General features: G+C 32.2%; 2 protein-coding genes across 11 annotated transcripts in view; both read left to right on the top strand.

Moving 5' to 3' along the window:
* LOC145247346 (calcitonin gene-related peptide type 1 receptor-like) overlaps positions 1–22,442 on the top strand; it is a 987,580-nt gene that overhangs the window by 57,696 nt on the left and 907,442 nt on the right. The window contains exon 1 of one of the 10 annotated variants that reach the window (XM_080109019.1): positions 2,156–2,870. The exons of the other annotated variants lie outside the window; for them this stretch is intronic. The gene's annotated coding sequence lies outside the window, so the exon portion shown is untranslated. Of the gene's footprint in view, positions 1–2,155; positions 2,871–22,442 lie in introns of those variants that run through there. 10 annotated transcript variants of the gene reach the window in all.
* Positions 13,736–14,356, top strand: LOC145247179 (uncharacterized). The gene has a single exon (XM_080108817.1). It carries the CDS (start codon positions 13,736–13,738, stop codon positions 14,354–14,356), a length of 621 nt encoding a protein of 206 aa, XP_079964943.1.

Genomic DNA, 22,442 nt, shown 5'->3' with positions numbered 1-22,442 from the left:
GATTTATAGCACTTAAATAATTTTAAGAAACCATTTTAGGAATTCTAACGTTAGGATGTATCAAATAAAATATTTTGGTTTGTTTACATGGAATTTTAATCTTATTGAAGAAATAATTAATATAGTATATATAAGACAAATGTATTTATATAAATAAATAAAACAAATATATTGAAGTGGAAATAATTTGACCATAAAAACTCATTGATAAATAAATTGATTATAATTTACGCTAAACGTTCTAAGGTTAATGAGATAATCATTTGTTTTATGGTTTTGATAATGAATATTCGATACGAAATAATATTTACATGCATTATATATAAGTGTTTGTACAAAATTAAAATATTGCAAATAATTAAGATAAAGGAGAAGCAAATTTCATTAATAATTATCTAACATTTACTGACATTATCTTTCTAATAGAATGTATCACTGAATCGATATATCAGTGTTTTTTTTATTGAAAATGACTATATTTTTTTTAATTTCGAATGAAAACAGCCTTACGTAATGATGTATTTTAGATTTAACGACCAAATGCTGTAAAGCCGTGACTAATCGTAAGATATGGCAAATGTCAGTGACGCTAATGTAAAACACAAACAATAAATTACTGCAGTGTTTACCAAACAGTGTTTAAGTTTGAACGTGCTAAATTCTGAAAAGAAAAAAAATGAACGGGCTAAAATATACATTGACACGCATAAGTTCTTTTCTTTATGCTACAGTAGGTTTTACAATTTTGAAAAGGCATAAAATAACGCATTGATTGATAAATTCGATCTATTTACAAGCTGATGCCAAAAAATTAGGCTAAAGTGACACGCATATTTCAAAATCGCTTATGATTTTTCCTCATAGGCAATTTATAAAATATATAATAAAAAATGATGAAGTATTTTGGGGAGTAATATATATATATATATATATATATATATATATATATATATATATATATATATTTAAAAGAGTGTAGCCATCAACAATTGTGGTTTTTTTTAAGGTTTTCATCATATTTTTATTTTAAAATATTTTTATAACGCGTTTCGAGTTTAGGGTGTGCTCTCTTCAGATGTTTTCGTAAAAAGTTTTTCTTTAAAATGGGAGTTTGTAGAGTTACCTCCGCTGATATTAAGTATGTTTTTCAGACATTCTGACTCCAACTGTGTCCGGTGAAAGTTATTTTCAAAGAGTGTTTTTTAGTCCATATGGTGAAGGTTTTTATGGGTTTTTTAGGGTTCTTTTTAAAGACTTTCTTTCCCCATGTATAGCATACACTCACACACAATCACACACGCATACATATACATTCATGTACATGTATACATGTACACGCACACGTACGGAGGCACACATACATGCACACACGCACATACATAGAAATATATGTAGGAGCATACATATATACATACCCACCTACACACTCACACACGTACTCGCATACATCCACCGCTAACAATTATTTTCATTTTTTTATTTTATATATATGTATATATATATATACTTCCCCCCCACCAAAACACGCATGTATATATGCGCTTAATCATTCGGACATACGTACACGCACCCACACACACACAAGTAAGATGGAGAATAGGTAGAAGATATATATACACACACATACACGCACATACACTCACAAACATCCACATACTATGTATGCACATACACATACACACACATGCACACACACAGATATATGCAGGGGCTCACACATACGCGTATATCCATATCCATACGAACACATTTACCCACTCATACATGTGCATACATATGTAAATATATATATATATATATATATATATATATACACACATACATACGGATGTGTATACACTCATCCACCCATATATATATATGGGCACATGCACTCACAATCACACACACACACACATACATATTCATACATCCCACCTTATGTATATATTGGTTGAAGTTTCCTTTCTAATCCAATCACATATGCATACAAGGATTCGGTCACCCAAACATAAGTGCACGTATAAATACAAACAAGATGTAGCATAGATAACAGATGATATATGTATATATATACACACGCATACACAATCATATGTGCACACCCACGCACACACACATATACACACGCACACACGCGCGTACATACACATACATACGTATAATTTCTAGTTGTTTGTTTAGTTAAAAGAAATGGCACTGTACTGGGTATGGGCGCGCGCACCCGCGAAAGTGTGTGTGTGTGTGTCTTATTGTGCTTTTTTTGTTGTTTCGTGTGTGAGGGTGCACACCTACCCAAGTATGCATGCGTGTAAGTGTATTTTGTGTTTTGCCTATTTATGTGTATAATTATGGAGAGATGTTTAAGGCGGGGTTAAACTTTGCTATGAAATTTTTTTCTTGTGTTAGCAAGTAGAAGTAGTTGTCAGTTTGGAAGATGGGCATTATCTCGAATCTGCCTCCACTGCATGTGTGTATATGTTGTGATACATGTAGGTGTCTATTTTCCGCGATTTTGATGTTGGATCGGTGTAGGGCTACTCTATTACTAAGGTTTTTTGTAGCGCCTATGTAGGATTTAACGCATGCTGGACATAGAGAAGACAAGGAAGTACACTCTACGGAGAAGTACACAGAAATTGAAAATAAAATATTTAAAAAAATCAAGGAACTTTGCCCCAAGGAAACACACCAACCCCTCTTGGAACTCTGGGATTCTGAATGCAAAAAAGAGGAGGAAAAATCCAGGGAAATCATTGGACGGAAAATAACCTGGCTAAAAAACCTGCCGGAAAAAGAAAGAAGCAAACAATCGACAAACACATACAAGGACAACCAGGAACAGAACACTCTTACACGATATCCGCAAACACAGAGATCACATAACAAAGGTAAGAAACGAAACATACACCATACACAAACACATCCATACAACAGGTACAACTACACACAAAGAAGCAACCACAATATATCCACGTCATACACAAATTCCCAACAACTGACCCAGCCAAAACGCACACTAATAACACCTCAAAATTACACAAGAACCCGCACTAATATAATAATATTAGCTATAATAAAAAACTCCAACAAAGTCAAGGGAGAAAACTTTAAGAAAATCATACTCAAAGAAATTAAAAAATTAGGCCTAAAAGCGGACGTATCAGTTAACATAAAAATAACAAACTTCCTGGACGTCACGTTAAACTTAGATAAAAACACATATGAACCATACTTAAAAGATAACGCTACTCCAATTTACGTAAACCCTAAGTCCAACCACCCACCATCAATTATAAAACATATTCCTAACTCGATCATAAGTAGACTTAGTAATAACTCAAGCGATGAAAATGCATTTAACAGGTCAACCAATATCTACGAAACAGCCCTAAAAAATAGTGGATACAAAAATATCGATATCAAATATAAGCAACAAAACACCAACAACTATAATAAAATTAAAAATGGAAGAAAAAAAAAATTAATTTGGTATACGGCCCCATACAATCAAATGTTAAAAACAAAACTTGGACAAGAAATTTCTAGATCTTATTGAAAAACACTTTCCCCGCAACCAACCCCTTACACAAAATCTTCAATAAAAATACCTTGAAGTTATCTTACAGTTGTTGCGAAAATTTAGAGATGATAATTAAAGCACATAATAACAAAATACTAAATGAAAACAATGTAAACAACAACAAAATAAACAATAAAAAAGTAGACACCATGACAGAAATAAAACCAACACTAGCAGAAATAATAATAATAATAATAATAATAATAATAATAATAATAATAATAATAATAATAATAATAACAACAACAAACCAATCCCGGACAAGAACAACCATACCATAAATAAAAATACTAATAACGAACAAGATAAATGCAATTGTAGACACCGCACACTTTGCCCAGTCCAAAATAAATGTCTAACAAAAAGCGTAGTTTATCAAGCAACAATATTTGCGAAAGAAAACACGAATAACAAGAAATATTACATAGGCATGACTTCCTTAGATTTCAAAACCCGATACTATGACCACAAAAGTACATTCAAAAATTTAAAAAAACACCGTATGAACACAACACTATCGAATAAATACTGGGAACTCAAAGAAAGCGGACATTCGCCGGTAGTCGAATGGAAAATAATGAGACAAGCTACCACATGCAGACATTTAGACGACACATGTAAATTATGCCTCCATGAAAAATTTTCTATCCTGTACTTTAAAGAACCTCAAAATCTATTAAACTGTAGGCGAGAAATAGCAAACGACTGTGTTCACAAAATAAAACTTACTCTAGGATAGCGATACAAAATAGCTTTAAAACTAACAATAACAATAGAAAACAAACAAATAAATAAATTAGATAAACATGAATATATACATAAACGATCACACACATATATGTATATATATGTATATATATATATATATGTATATATATGTATATATATGTATATATGTGCATGTATGTGTGTACACATAGGTATATTTATATGTAAAAACAAAGGAGAACGTCTACTTAAAACCACTAACCTAGTTCTAAAACAGATCCTTTGTTTGATAAAATGTATGCTCATTGGCTGATAGGAAGGGGCGCGGTGGATACTAGAAAGCTGATTGGCTAACTAGAAATCCTCAACATAGTTTGATGAAATGCAGAATATTCAGTGTAGCTTAATCGCCATATATATTTTATAAATTACTATATATATATATATATATATATATATATATATATATATATATATATATATATATATAAGGGAGTAGTCACCAACAATGTGTATTTTTTAACATTATTTTATTATTCCGTGTCTTGGTTTTTCATTGAGAATTATGTCTGGATCATTGTACCTATTTACTATGCCTCCCCACGGGACAGAGTTAGACACCAGGGTCGTTTTTTAACGTGGAGAAAAGGTACAAAAATAAAAAATTGTCTCAGTCGTGAAGGATTTCTCCTCCACCGAAAGAGAACAAGAAATAGAAGTGCAGCATCTGAAGAACAGATACTACACTTTGATCTTGTCCCGAAGGCCAATGTTTTTAAGTCATTGAAATCGTTTTTACGCGCGTTTCAGACGTTCTGTGATGCGTCCTCGTCAGAAATTATTTTCAAATGTGAATCTAAATCACTGATTGCCATGGCTAATGAAATTATTTTCAAATGTAAATCTAAATCACTGATTGCCATGGCTAATGATAAATTACCATAAAGTAATTCACTCAAGCTTCTAGGCTAAACATTTATACAAAACATGAATTGGAACAAATACATTGAGTTAATCACTAAGTAACGTCTCACGCCTGAGAGTATTCTGTATCTCTACAAAGTCACTATTCGAGCATGCCTGAAGTTATGTCGTCACATCTGAGCTGGTGCATCTGCCACTAGTCTCTCGCTACTAGAGAGGGTTTAGAAAAAGTCGCCAACCTAATCGGTCCCTAGCTTTCTACACCAAAAGTTTATTCTCTCGATCTGCTAGACATTGAAATCCCATCCCAGGCTGCTGATTGACTTACTGTACTGACATTCAAAAGTTCGACTGTCATATGAACAGCCATCCCGCTACCCAATCCCCTACATAGTATGCCTGCAAAGCTGCTTCCTGTTGGTAGCCCTTAACGACTGTATGGCATTAAACATCATTTTTCGAGTTGAATAAACAGTTCACACACACACACACACACACACACACACACATATATATATATATATATATAAATAATGGCAGGCCGCTTAATGTTGCTCGGTCATAAAATGTGATATTTCAATTCATGCTTATTTCGTATTTATTTTCTACGTACAAACAAAAACGATATGTTATACATAACGATACTTATTAATATCATAAAACACATCTAAAGAATTGATGAAATTGTGTTCATATAAATCGTTGTTATTTATTAGTTTCAAATTTTGGTTCGAAAATATGTTTTGATATTTCGCAAAGTGTTATATATCATTAGAAAACAAAGAAAATGTATAAGCACAAACACGCGCTCCTACAAGTTTATGCGGCCTAATAGTTTAATGGCACACAAACGCAAACATACGCACGCAAGCATACAAAAACAAATACATACACGTATATGTATGTGTCAAAACACAAACACACGTGTGCGCAGGTTTATGCGGCCTAATATTTTTATGGCACACACACACAGCAACAGTGCGTAGAAAGAAAAAGTATATCAAGCGCACAAAGATCAACATGTAAAAATAAAGCAAAACATTCCGTAATTTACGCGAAGAGAAAGTGGGGTTTCCTGGTGTCAGATTAATATATTTTAAGTAACGTTTTTTTTTTTTTGTTTTTTGAAAAAAAGTTTTGGTTTTTGTTGTGTCAAAGAAATAATTTGTAATCAGTTTTTGTGCATGCAAATAAGTGTTAGCAAAAGTGTGTTTTAACCGATAAATAATGTGCAGGAAATGTGTTTTGATGTTGTTTTTTTTATGTATAAGTAGTTTTTATTTTGTTATCACGCAATATCGTTGTCGAAGGAACACTCGCACACACAGCAACGATGATGCGTAGAAGACAAAATTATCATTCAAGCTCACAAATATCAACATGGAAAAAAGAACTCAAACGTACCGTAAAGTCTGCTAAGAAAAAATGTTATTTGTTGGTGTTCAATAAATATATTTTAAGCATTTTTTATTTGTTTTTGCAGAAAAGTTCTTTTTAATTTTGTTGTGTCCCAGAAATAATTTCGAAACAGTTTTTTAGTGCAAGAAACTAGATGTTAGCGAAAGGGTTTGTCCTGGCCGATAAATATTATGTAAAAATTGTTTATGATGTTTTTTGTTTCAAGTGGGTTTTTTTTTTTTTTGTTATTACGGAATATTGTCGCCGAAGAAGGCGGCAGCGTTTGATTCGTTGAGTAATAGGAAAAAGCAGTATGTATTTACTAAAATGCTTGCGACCGGTAATAATCAATGTGCAAATATAAGTGTAATGCGTAGTTTATGAACTGCTACATTAGATAATCGGTGTGTTTTATGCTATGAATAATAAGTCAGAAGGTATCTCTTTCGTATGTATGTAATCTGAAGAGGCTTTTGACATTGATACATTTAATTTCGATTGTAGGAATGCTGAGAGTTCAGCCAATCGAAATACAGTGAGGGAGACCTGATTATTTGTGCAGTGGAAAATGGAAAGACTATGCGATGTGTATATATTCCGTAACCAGTTAATGGCTGCGTAGACACAAGAAAGTAGAAAAAGTAAAAACACACAGGGTGAAGAATAGTGGCGGAGAGGACTTAGAAAATAGAGGGGAAATAGAAACAACTTCCTCTAAAAATAATGGCGATAGTGATGATATCTCTACTAGGATATAATGTACGATGTCTATAATGAATTTGTAAAATTACATAATGTAGTAGCTAATAGTCTCGACATCATAAATTTCTATGTGGCATCTGTTGTTGCAAACTTACGGTATTTTTGTCCAGAGAAGAACTGCGACGTTTTTATTATATGTAGGGATTAAGCGTTCTTTTCCATGATATAAATATTTTGATTTTGTTTCTATTTAAAAGTTTAATAAACATTGATGGAAATTTAGTTGCCCTTTCAATCGAAATAATAATGTTAAGAAAGAATGAAAAGTCTCGAGTAGAAGTTGTTATAAAATGGGAAATGCATTTTAACTCGAAATATGTGAAAGTTATCAAACACTTTGCAGAATTATTACAATTAAAAGAAAGCGAGGAAAAGAGTAAAAGAACGTGAAACGCGAATACTCGTATGATACAATAGATTCCTTTGTTTTTTTTTATCTCCACTCTTTTATTCTTGATGCAAGGATTTATTTTTTTAATTGTGAATTTGATATCGAAGAGGTTGATCAAAATGGTTCCCAAGCTGGGAGTTGTTTATCAATAACCCACTTTTCAAATTTAATCTTTGCTTTCACAGACATACTTTCTTTTTTTAAAACATATAAACAGTTCACCGAGATGCCAAATATTTCTGCATAAGCACAGTTAATGCTAACTTTTGTAGCGTTTGTTTGTGTGTAAGTATATATACTTATAAACCTATCTCTATTATATAAAAGTCACTTTGAGTGTGCATGTGTGAGTTCCTTCCTAACAGATTTCGAAACATCTAATTTTTTGTAAATTTTACACGAAGCTAATTTTTATGTTTTACAGTGTTGTTAGATATGCACAAAAATACATCCGATAATAATTTGAATATCAAAAAGATCCTTTCGTTAAAATATGTTTACATTCTTATCGGGAAATAATTTACATTACACCGAGAAAAGGGAGATAATAAAATGTCATCGAATAATTTCGTCTAAAAAACAGATTTATTGTTAGCATAATGGAAGAGTATCCGAATATAGATCGAAAAATCACCTGTTCAAGCTCGGGAATTGGCTTTACCATTTATTCCTTATTCCAGTGTACGAAGATTTAAATTGAGTAAGATAGAGTATAAACAGATAATAGAATAAGGGGATAAAACTGGCAAGGAGTATGGGTGGGTAGTTGTAAAAATATAAGAATTAGTGAATAATAATAGGTAATAATAATTCTAAGGGGCACGTAGTTATTGAATATAGAATAAAAACACAGGAGAATAGAAAGAATAAAATTGTAAGGGAATACAGTGAGTAAAAAAAGCAAAAATATCATTTGCAAACAATCACGTGACAGAAAGGGAAATAGTAAAAATTAATAAAAACAAGTAGAGATAGACAATAAAAAATATAGAAGAATATACAATAAAATAACAGTTCGATAAATCAGAAAATATCCAGTTGAAGAAAGTTTTTTGAGGCCGGGGGTGGAAACAAAATGCCAAGCCGTTAATCAGGTCTTTGTTGAATGAACAACAAGCAACGAAATATTAAAAAATAAAAACAGATACATAAATATAAGTAATTTTGTGAGGAAAACATGGCTAATGATAAACTACTATAAAGTAATTCACTCAAGCTTCTAGGCTAAACATGACTTGGAACAAATACATCGTCCGGATATGATAGTGATTCAAAGAGCCTGTTACTGTTTGCTGTAGCCAAATGGCAATTTTTAGATTATTTGACCTAAGACGAATTGATACATTATAGAAGTTGTTGAGCTTTGTATTATCATCATAATCACCATCTTAAACAATAGATTTTATTCTCCTCTTTTAACTCCCCGACTTATATATATATATATATATATATATATATATATATATATATATATATATATTTATATATATATAAATATATATGTATAAATATATATATATATATATAAATATATATGTATAAATATATATATAAATAAATATATGTAAACATATATATATATATAAAGGTACATTTGTTATGTTTTTATATCTTTATTATTTTTCTTTTAATTTTAAAAGTTGTTTTTTTTCAAGATAAGATGAATTACTTTTTACCATAATTGGTTAGGCAAAAGAACACTTAGTAAGAAAAACTTATAGTTAAAAAATAAAAGAAAAACATTTTTGTAAAGAGTAGTTGTTTTGTATAAGAAACGATGAATGATTTTATGAAAACTGTAAATTATTAGATAAAAGTACAAAGTTTGTTCAAGAAAATTTACAAATTATTTTTGTCAACGGATGTTTAAAAGCAGCAAAATAGCCCATCACTCAAAATCTTATATAAAAATTATATTTTTATACAAAATAATATTTATTAGCGTTTCAAAGTTTGAGCAATGCTCGACTTAACCTGGAGATTACCGGTCGATTTCTAACCATAATTGACGGAAAATTCCGACGATTCGGGTCAAATTCTGCAAGGTTGCCATATATTTAAATTTTGTTTTATTTTTTATTTTTAAGCGGATGATTAGCGAATGCAAACAAACAACTATTTTGAACTAGTCTTTGTAGTGAGCATAGTTGACGACGACTTTTCATAGTACGCAAAATATTCATTTTAGAAATAACTATTTTGAACTCATTTTGATTGATGTTTATCACTTTCATCACAATGAAAACAACTTAATCAATTCGTAAATAAGTACTTTTCTTAAATAGGAGCATTATATGTTTTCTAAAATTGTTCAAGAATTAGCTAATGAAAGCAAAACATTAGTTTAGATTTAATAGAGAGAGGGTTGTGTTACAATTGAAATTTGCGAAAAAATGTGACCAACAAAAGCTCTGACATATTTTAAATTCGAATGATACGAGAACGCCGTTCTACTTTAATTTCTTTCGGGTCGCTATGCTCTTCGCTTGTTCGTTACATTGAGACGCACAAATAAACTGGAAAAAAAAACACTCATGCCCATATATATATATATATATATATATATATATATATATATATATATATATATATATATATATATATGAAACGTCTGGTTTGTTCAAAGTTGATGAACTAGAAATTTAGAAGTCCGTTTGTCATCATATTTGGAAACAATGTCTGTATTCAACCTAACTGTGTTTTTAAATATTAAAAATTACAAAACATTACCATATTACAAAAAAAAAACTTTTTTTCGACACCGTCACTTTCCGTTTTCGGCCGAAGACATTGACTGGAAATACTTCCGGGTTCTTCCGTGCCGTTCATTACCGCTAAGTATACCATTGAATACACACGTATCAACGATATATCGTGGCTATCTTTTTTGTTCCCTGCAAGTATTTTTCGCATTCTTTAAAACTTTCAGAAAATTCCGTTTTTCGTCATATTTGTAAACAATTATTTTATCTAACCTACCTGATTTATACATATTAAAAATTAAAAAAAAAATATTATCATATTAGAAAAAAAACTTTTTAACACCACCCTCACTTTCCGTTTCCGCCCGAAGACATTGAGTAGTACATACTTTCGGTTTCTTGCATGCCGTTCATTATCGCTAAGTATTCCATTAACCCTGTTATATTTTTATATAAAAAGTTACATTAATTCGTTTTTTTTTACAGCCTGCTCATCCATTAGACATTATCGTTACCCATTAGCGTTTTTTTTACATAACCGTTTATTTAACTTGCTAACAAAAAAAAAAAACTACCGTAAATTAATTTTTCCTAAATGCTTCCTTATTTTTTATATAAACAGTAAATTCGCTTGCATTACTGTTACGTCAATTTACATTTATATACAAATCATTGTATTAATTAATTCGTTTTTAATGCAGCCTGCCTTTTCCTTTACATATTATTTTGTACACTATGCGGTGTTGTTTACTTTTCCATGTTTTTTATTTGTTTTTTTCTCTTCTCTATTTAGACCTTATTGAATAATTTTTTTCCCACAACTTTTTTTGCTTCCTCCATTTTTTTTTACAGTTTACTTTCCACATTTGCGGTGTATAATTACCTTATCTCACTGTTTGCTATTTCATTTTGATGGATTGTTTTTTTTCTCTCTTTTATATACGACCTTTTTTTTTACTTGTTAACAAAAAAATACCGTAACTTTTTTTACATGCTTCCTTATTTTTACATAAACAGTAAATTCACTTGCTTTACTGTTTGTTCACTTTACATTTATATATAAACCGTATATCTTAATTTTTACACTTAGCAGTGTCGTTTACTTTTCCATTTTTTTATTTGTTTTTTCCTCTTCTCTATTCTGATCAAATTAAACAAACTTTTTTCCGGCAATGTTAGTTGCATTAGTTTTTTTTTTACCTGCGGTTTCTTTATAGATTACTTTTTGCATTCGCCGTGTATAATTGCCTTATCTCAGTGTATGCTATTTCATTTTGATTGATTGTTTTATTTTTAATTAATTTTTTTTTTTTTGCTTTTCTCTATTTTTACAACCGTTTTTTTAATTTCTTGCAAAAAAACTAAAGCTGTTTCGAAAAATTCCGTTTGTCTTCATATTTGTAAACAATTATTTTATCTAACCTAACTGTGTTTATACATATTAAACATTTAAAAAATATTACCATATTAGAAAAAAACTTTTTAACGCCACCGTCACTTTCCGTTTTCGGTCGAGGACATTTAGTGTACATACTTTCGGTTTCTTCCATGCCGTTCATTATCGCTAAGTATTCCATTAACCCTGTTATATTTTTATATAAAAAGTTACATTAATTCGTTTTTATTTACAGCCTGCTCATCCATTAGACATTATCGTTACCCATTAGCGTTTTTTTTACATAACCGTTTATTTAACTTGCTAACAAAAAAAAAACTACCGTAAATTAATTTTTCCTAAATGCTTCCTTATTTTTTATATAAACAGTAAATTCGCTTGCATTACTGTTACGTCAATTTACATTTATATACAAATCATTGTATTAATTAATTCGTTTTTAATGCAGCCTGCCTTTTCCTTTAAATATTATTTTGTACACTATGCGGTGTTGTTTACTTTTCCATGTTTTTTATTTGTTTTTTTCTCTCTTCTCTATTTAGACCTTATTGAATAATTTTTTTCCCACAACTTTTTTTGCTTCCTCCATTTTTTTTTACAGTTTACTTTCCACATTTGCGGTGTATAATTACCTTTTCTCACTGTTTGCTATTTCATTTCGATGTATATTTTTTTCTTTTCTCTTTTTTATATGACCGGTTTTTTAATTGCTAACAAAAAACACCGTAAATTATTTTTTTTACATGATTCCTTTTTTTTTACATAAACAGTGAATTCACTTGCATTACTGTTTGTTCACTTTACATTTACATATAAACCATTGTATTTATTCCTTTTTTAATGCAGCCTGTCTTTTTAAACAAACTTTTTTCCGCCAACGTTACTTGCATTAGTTTTTTTTTTTATCCTGCTTTTTCTTTATAGATTACTTTTTGCGGTCTATAATTGCCTTATCTCAGTGTATTCTATTTCATTTCGCTATATGTTTTTTGTTCTTTTTTGTTGTTTTTTTCTTTTCTCTATATTTTAAAACCGTTTTTTAATAATTTTCTTACAAAATAACTCTGTAAATCAATTTTTTCTACATGCTTCCTTATTTTTAACATAAACAGTAAATGCACGTGGATTACTATTACGTCACTTTACATATGTACCAGAAACAAAAAAACATTATTCTTTCCTTTGTTTGATTCTTACATTCGCAATTTGTCCATTTACTGCTTAGAACACCCCCTTTTCCATTTGGCTGTTTTTTCGATATAAAGTCGTTCTTGATAAGTACCGGTGGTGTTACAGTTTTTTCTGTTTAAAATGTCCCGCTACAGATCACACTTTGGTCGGCGTACCCGCAATGCCAATTCAATCCGGCGATTAGTTGGCAGTCAAAATCCTGAACAACGAGCAACGGCAAACGAGCAGAGCAGACAACGGTTGATTTTGATACGTGCCAATGAAGCAGCAGACGACGTGCTTCCAGACTTGAGGCAGCAAGGTTACTGGTACAACAATCCCGTAATACAGACCTGCTTCAATCTCGACGGAATGAACGTGAGAAACTGCGCCATGCGGAAAGACGTCAACGAGAAACTGCAGCTCAGCGTCAAATCGGTTCCATGCTCAGAGATTTGGATCGGCTTGCATTCCACTACGACCCTGATGATAATTACAGTTTGAGTCACCAGATTCAAATCGGCACAATGGCTGAAGTGTGTCCCTCCTGCAAGGCTCTGAAATTTAAGGGGGAAATTAAAGGATTGTGCTGTGCCAATGGAAAAATTAAACTACCTCGACTTGAGGAACCACCAGAACCATTAAAATCTTTGCTTGCTGGATATACTGCTGAATCAAATAATTTTCTATCGAACATCAGGAAATACAACTCATGCTTCCAAATGACGTCGTTCGGTGCAGAGATCATTATAGCACATTTCATGCCAACTTTTAAAGTTAAGGGACAGATTTACTATAAGGTTGGATCTCTGCTTCCTTGTCCAGACATTCATCATAGATTCCTACAACTGTATTTTATCGGTGATAACAATGATGAACTGAATGCATGTTGTGGAATGTCAACTGGAACAATAAGGTCCATTGTTTCCGAACTGCAAGACATGCTTCATAATAAAAACTATTTAGTGCGTTTATTCAAAACTGCGATTGAAATGATGCCATCTGATACACACAAGATTGTTATTCGTGCTGACAAAGCTCCTGCTGGAGAACACGTGCGAAGATTCAATGCTCTAACTATAGATGAGGTGGCAATTATTATAGTTGGAAATCAATTTCAACCGAGGGATATTGTCCTTCATAGGGGAAATGATCAATTAACAAACATTGCAGAAACTCACCGATGCTATGATGCTCTTCAATATCCAATCATTTTCTGGGATGGTGCTGATGGATATCATTTCAATGTTAACATGATAAATCCGGTAAATGGTGGGGAAACAAATAAGAAATTCAGCGCAATGAACTATTATTCATACCAATTAATGATTCGGGGAAAATGAAACAAATCACATTCTGAAATGTTGTCAATTGTTCCACCAATACATCGTACACATGTACGTAAAAATTGAATCTGAACGTTTGCTATTCTTACGTTTGAATCAGTCCAAACTTCGTCCTAAGAATATGTTCATTTGCGAGATTCAATTCAAATTGATAGTAATACTACAAACGTTGGTAGACTAACAATTTTGCCGTCTACATATATAGGTAGTCCACGTCATATTCATGAGTACACTCAGGATGCTTTTTCATATGTTCGTAAGTATTGCCGTTCTGACCTGTTCATTACTTTTACATGAAACCCTGCCTGGGATGATATACAGCAACTAATACTTCCTGGACAATCATCAGTTTATAGGCATGATATCACAGCACGTTTTTTTCAGACAAAAGCTGAAATCGCTAATAGATTTCATTGTTAAGCATAAAGTCTTTGGGTCTGTGTGCTGCTGGATGTATTCAGTGGAGTGGCAAAAGGGAGGATTACCACACTCACACATACTAATCTGGCTCTAAAACAAAATCAGTCCAGATCAAATCGACAATGTAATATGTGCTGAACTACCTGATGCTGCCATTGATAAAGATTTTCATGAAGTTGTGACAAAACATGATACATGGACCTTGTGGAATACTAAATCCAAATTCACCATGCATGAAAGATGGAAAATGCTCTAAGCGATATCCTCGGGCATTACTATCAGACACAGTTACAGGAAATGATGGACATTCTTTATACAGAAGATCTACAGATAATGGCGGTAAATTAGCAATCATACAAATGCGCAATGGTGATATTGAAGTCGATAACCGGTGGGTTGTTCTATATTCACCTTTGCTTTCAAAAGCCTACAAATCGCACATTAATGTGGAATGCTGTAACTCAGTTAAGTCCATCAAATACATTTGCAAGTTTGTGGATAAAGGCAGCGATATGGCAGTTTTTGGTTTGAAAAGTTAAGAAAATGCTAGGAATGCAAACATACATATCGATGAAATTGCACAGTTTCAAGTTGGAAGATACATAAGCAGTAATGAAGCTGTATCGCTCATTCTTTCATTTCCCATACATGAACGAAGTCCAGCTATTGTTAAATTATCAGTACATTTAGAAAATGGACAACATGTTTACTTCACAGCTTCAAATGTGCAACAGATAGCTCTTAATCCCCCGGCGACAACATTAACGGCTTTTTTTTCACGTTATTTCAAAATGACTCCTTTGGATCAACACTGCTCTATTCGGAAGTGGCCATGTATTACACATGGAATAGGAGTATAAAATTATTTGAATTACGCAAACGAGGAGATAGAGTAGACGGACTGGAATTTTCAAAGAAAACATAATAGGCCCACTTTATACTATTCATCCCAAACAAGATGAATGTTTTTTTCTGTGCATGCTGTTGGTAAATGCCCCTGGTCCAACATCTTTCCAGCACTTAAAAATTGTCAATGGTGTTACACATGCCACTTTTTGCAGTGCATGTCAAGCACTGAATTTATTGGAGAATGACGGACACGGGGATGAATGCATTAATGATGCATGTAACACATCGCATTCAATTCAAATTCGTGCATTGTTTGCCATCATATTGACAACTTGTACCCCTTCATCTCCATTAGAGTTATGGGAGAAATATAAATCACACATGGCCGAAGGCATTTTGCATAAAAAAACGCAATGAAATTGCAAATACCTACCTGGATTTTACAGCAGAAATTTATAATGAGGCATTGATACAGATTGAAAATTTGTGCTTAGAAATTGCAAACAAAGTTCTCAGTCAATTGGGAATGACGTCACCGAATCGATCTGCTGCGACTTTGTTTGATGTAGAATTGCGCCGGGAAAAACACAGATGATCTTTTGTTGTACATTCATTCAAATATTACATATTACAAAACTATATATTGATCAAAAACACATTTACAACGAAGTAATGCAAACCGTCAATAATGGGGTGGGAGAAACTTTCTTCTTAGATGTGCCAGGAGTAACTGGTAAAATCTTCTTAATTAAATTAATTTTGGCAGCCATTCGATCACATTCTGACACAGCCTTAGCTCTTGTATCACCTGGAATAGCTGCAACATTACTGTCAGATGGATAACTGCTCATTCAGCTTTGAAACTACCATTGAATATGCAATTTATAGAAACTCCATTGTGCAACATTTCCAAAACATCGAGTATGGGAAAGTTATTGCAGAAATGTAAACTTATTCTTTGGGATGAATGCACAATGGCACACAAAAAAAAATCACCGGAGGCTCTGGATCAATCATTTCAAGACTTGCGTGATAGTGACCGACTCTTTGGGAATGCAGTATTATTGCTAGCTGGAGATTTCAGGCAAACACTACCTACAATTCCTCGATCAACACAAGCAGATAAAATAAATGCTCACCCAAAATATTCCACTTTTTGGCAACATGTGAGAACATTCCATTTGACTAGAAATATGCGTGTCCAGCAGCAAAAGGATCACTCTGCAGAGTTATTTTCAAATCAGTTACTGCAAATTAGGAATGGAAAACTGCCGGCTAATCTGATCACAGGGCAAATTACATTGCCACAAAACTTCTGTAATTTAGTGACAACAAAAGATGACTTGATTAAAAAGGTTTTTGCGGACACCCAATTTAACTATAAGGATCCCAGTTGGTTGACTGAACGAGCCATTCTTGCACCCAATAAAAAAGATGTTCATGAACTCAACAGTACTATTCAGTTGAACATTCCTGGTGAGTTAGTCACATACAACTCCGTCGACACTGTTCTTGAAGAAGACGAAGCAGTCAACTATCCAACAGAAGTTTTGAACTCGCTAGATTTGCCAGGGATGACTCCTCATGTACTGCAATTGAAAACTGGCGTGCCAATCATCCTGTTGAGAAATATTAACCAGTGCAAATTTTGTAATGGCCCACGTCTTTCTGTAAAAAAAATTAATGACTAAGCTAATAGAAGCCACAATTTTAACGGGGCCTTTCAAAAGTTAGGGTGTCCTGATTCGATGCATTCCTATGATTCCTACAGACATGCCATTTCAATTCAAGAGATTGCAATTTCCAATTAGACTGGCATTTGCTATCACGATCAACAAAGCACAGGGACAATCTTTAGAATTGTGCGGCTTATATTTACATACTGATTGCTTCTCACATGGGCAATTATATGTTGCATGTTCGAGAGTTGACAAACCAGACAATCTCTTCATTTGCACTGAATCCGGAACCACCAAGAATATTGTGTATCCACAAGTATTGGAAAATTAAACATATCAGACAGATGCATTTTTTGTCAATTTACACCATTTATGCAACAGCAACGTTTGGCAGGGTACAGCTAGTGATATATATATATATATATACATGGTAATGATTTTCAAAGTAAAAAAAATGAATAAAAAGTACTTCGATACAATCAGCTGTAATTGAAAGCTACACATTCAATGCTCCGACAGTCCTAATTTTACAGTCTAACCTCCGTATTTTACCTTCTGAGCTATCGCTAGATTAATATGAAAGGTTTAAAAATGTAGCTATTTTGAACTAAGAATGTTCAATTTCGGACATTCACAATACAATGATACAGCAGGAGTAATGTTTCTTTCGACTTACCTTTCCTATGTCAATTATTTTATTTCAATTTCGATCGCTTGCAGCAATGTTAATCAACTAAAATTTAAATCGAAGGTGTACTACACGTACAAATACTCAATTTCAACTATGTAGATCAAATAATCAGAGGGGAGTTTTGTAGGAAATCACACACACCAACAATATCACTTATATATATATATATATATATATATATATATATATATATATATATATATTGTAAGAGAGAGGGATAGAGATAGATACATATATAACAATATTCAGTGCGCGAGAACGTTTTCTTATTTAATTCTACGTAATCATGCAGAATGCAAAAACCATGCATAAATAGAATCCTGCATCATAATTGAATGAAACCAACCATTTAATAAAAACTTATATAAAATGAATAAGTAATTAAGTAACGCTTGTTCTTTTTAAAAATATATGAAAACTAGTTAACCCTCATATAGTAGTTCGCGTATCAATGACAGCGTGTATTATAAAGTTAATTTTGATAAGTTTTAAGTAGAAAAAGTAGCCTTTTCATATCATCATATCAATGTCAGAACAAGAAAAAAACGAAGTATATATATATGTGTGTATATATATATGTCTGTGTATATATACGTGCACATATGTGTGTATATACATATGTGTGTATATATATGTATATATATATATATATGTATATATATATATAAATATATATATATATCATTATTTTCCAGAGTCAAACCAACGTCGCAGCTCACAAGAGCCAGGAAAGCCAACAAACCGGAAGTCCATGACTCGAGTGTCTTTTGGCTCATCAAGTCCAAGACTCGAGTTTCGCCCTCATTTGGGCTGCGACGTTGGTTTGGCTGTGGAAAATAATTATATATATTCTCTCACACTTTCTGAATATATATCTATTTATATATAAATGATTCGATATATAAATATATATATATGAGAGAGAGAGATGAACATGTCTTTTTTCCAGACGTTTGCAAATTAGTTGGCTTTTTATGAATTCACTCGTATAACCATGACTAAGTATATTAAAGTATCCGTCTTAATATTTTTTTATTAAAAATATTAACATTTTAAAACTAATGTGAGAGCTACTTATATACTTTTTTAAGCTTGTTTTTGAAATATCGTTAATTCAATGTATACCGTTTTCGTTTAACGGGTCTAGATTGTTATTTTAAAAAACAGTCACCGTTAATTTGGAGTTAAGCTCAATGCATCTATTTAATAGGTGCAGAGCATATATAGTGCCAAATTTTGTTGAAAATTTAAAGACTCACTTTTTCTCTTTTTATAACCTTCGTTTATTTCCTTTATTTTTTTCATTACAGCTGTTAATGGACAAAATCCAGGAAATAAACGAAGATTATAAAAAAGAAAACAAAATTTTGCACTATAGCTATATATATATATATATATATATATAATCGTTTTTTATTCGTTATATTCTGTTAATGTTCGTGTGGTTTTTCTCGTTTATTTTTATTAGCGTATGATTTCCTGCATCAAATCAGTATTATATAACGTTTTCTCTGTGTTGATTTCTGCTCATCAAATCGAAAAGCCTTCCCTAATGAGTAATTAAAAACAATAGTATACAACTTTTTGCCTGTCAAATGTTGAAAATATCATTTCACATTTCTTTTTTTAATTTACAACCAAATTTCACAACTTACACTGGAGAAAACAAAAACGAAAATATGCTAACTTTCTGCTCAGATTAATTGTTCAGTTTTTTCCTCAACCGTTCGAGTTTAAAAAAGAAGCAAGTTTATATTTCAATATACATTTTCATCTACCACTCGAAATTATATAAACAATCGTAGTCGCAGTCTACTTTTGACGCGCATTACTTTATCATCTACCTCATTATAGCCATTCACTATTCAATCTGCTCTAATCTCGTCAGACAGCCCACGAATCACTGTCTATTGAACTAAATCAGGCAAAATCCGACTCATGCAAGCGAATTACTTTCTAACTAGGCAGATGCTTTCAGACGACACCAATGGTAAATATGATGTGCAGTACTTTGTTTATTAAATATTTGTTTTTGCTATTCTAAGCAAAAGAGCGCATTTTCTAATTAAGACAAACTTGCAGTGCAATATACTAAAGGCGAGATAATAGATAGACAAAACACTGCTTGCTGGATTATGTTTGCTGTTAAATGTAGAAACATTGGTCTAGATAAGTACATGGAAATTACAGATCCCCGGTAATATTGAGTGATTATCAAATCAACATTATAAATATCCCAAACTCGCGGAAGATCAATTTAACAAATAAAACTACGCACGACAATCACTTAGAATATCCATTTGTTCGGCCCTTTCTTTTACTTAGAAATCTATTTAATATTACATAAATATGTTTCATTACATGAAAAAATAGCAAATTATATATTTAGAATTAAAAAAAGCATAGAAACTCGCATGCGCACACATAGAGAGATATTCACTTGTGTCCGAAAGTTAGACTGTTGGAAGTTAGCCAGTTCGATATCGGAAATATTTTCATCTTTAGTCATTCATTTCTCAGAATTTAGTTTTCAATTATCAAAGATAATTAAATTCATTCATTTTTCTGATAACAATAAAAAAATAAGGAGAAATACGATACAAAAATTTGGAAAACTGATGTTTCCCCTATAATTCTACGAAAAATCACTTTTGCTGGCACACGTAAGGTCAAAGATAAAGCATATTTCAGAAAAAATGGAGACCTTTTGAGAAATATGTTAGCGGTATAACCCAAATTGACCTGTTCAAGACACTAGACGAATCATCAATAATCTACTGGATCAATTTTAGATCCATATAATAGTGTCTAATGGATTTACTAAATGTGTTCGACGGATTTCGGAATGTCGAAATACAGATTTGTCTGTTCCCTACAAACTTCTATTTACATTCATAACGTTCTTATCGTTTTGAGTATTCAGCCATGCACAATATATGACCTGTACTCGAACGGAATAAATATACTAAAGATGCACCACTTGTGATCATACCTCGTAGTCATGGTAGTCATGATTCTGACCCGGACAATTAGTCCGACAGAAACTGCATTTTTTTAGGGGCCTTTAAGCTGTCGGATTGACGAAAATATCCCGAGTAGCCTTAGGAGGTCTACTCTTCCAGGCCTTGCTTTTGGTGTTCCGGTTAAGAAAATGTATCGCTTTTCTGAAGAGCTCTCATCGGTAAATGCCGACGAGGCTACTCAGGTTTAGTTTTGGAGGGCGCTGGCATGTAACTTTCTGTCACATCCTCTACACACAGCAGATCGTAAACTATATTTTACCTTAAAAAAAATACACATATCTAATGTTAGCGTAAACCGTGAAGTTACTATCAGAACTTTTCAGCCCTAACGCAAAAGGTGGAAATTTGGGTAAGCGAGACGACGAGAATCATTTGGCGTTGGTGTTGGTCATAAACAAGCACTGTGACGACTTTGGGACAGTGTGGTTGTCAGCAGATGTTTTTAAATATCCCATTTTCGAACAAGACCTAGTGTAGGCAAAGACTGACGAAATTAGACTAAAAGTAGGACGAAACTCGAAAGCAAACCCAATCTCACTCTACAGAAAATTACGTGGAATTGTGAAAAGGTTGTAACAGCGGGAAGCAATTTTAAATAGATAGTAGAATCGGGTGTAGTATATGTCAGAAAGTATAAATCCAAAAAGTACTTCCCTGAAATAGAGAAAAAAGAATATGCCGAACCACAGTGTCAGAATAAATAAAATCTTATCCACTAAAAAAGCAAGAAAAATCGCTACCCATATTTCCAAATCAAGTGATCTATCGAAAAACAGAATAAATTATACCCGAAATCATCGAAATTATCTGGAGAATTTCATTAAAATGATTTAGTTTTTTTTTCCGGAATAAAACGAAGCAATAAAAACTGGTATTATAGAAGGAAAAATAAAACCAAAAAATAAAACCAAAAAATAAAATTAGATATACAAGCTCCAGTGAAGGACGAGTATTTACTTAAGTATGTAAAAGTAATAATAACTTAACACAAAAGTGTGGGTGTTGTGCGAACCCACCCATAGGCAACATATCAATCAGCATAAACATAATAAATATACTCTAAGACGAATCTTGTAATACTACAATTTCCATTCCCTATATAGCCTCTAATGTTGCAAAAACACATACTTTTTTCTAAACAATATCTGTATTTGAGTCTTTCTTAATGCTCCTTTCCGGTTTATAACATTTCTACTTGCAGAAATACAAGATTTTAGCTCAATAAACCAGAAGCAATGAGGAAGATGTAAAACAATGTCTATTTTATATGCATCGAACCAAATATTGTTTGGTTAATTTTGATGCGTTCGTATATGTCCGTTCAATTTGGATCCGTCTGTAAATCAATTTTACCAATACCTTAAGAAATCTATCGCTCATCCCCCTCTCAGTACAGGCCAATAAGTCTCCTGTGCGTCATG

This window comes from Euprymna scolopes, chromosome 25, assembly GCF_053919585.1.
Source record: "Euprymna scolopes isolate OS-2025 chromosome 25, ASM5391958v1, whole genome shotgun sequence".
In the NCBI taxonomy this organism is placed as follows: Eukaryota; Metazoa; Mollusca; class Cephalopoda; order Sepiida; family Sepiolidae; genus Euprymna; species Euprymna scolopes.
Note: the sequence above shows the minus strand (reverse complement) of the source record. Positions and strands in the feature narration are given on the sequence as shown.

Coding starts and splice junctions, on each gene's coding strand:
- LOC145247179 (XM_080108817.1), top strand. CDS start 13,736: ATGACGTCGTTCGGTGCAGAGATCATTATAGCACATTTCATGCCAACT.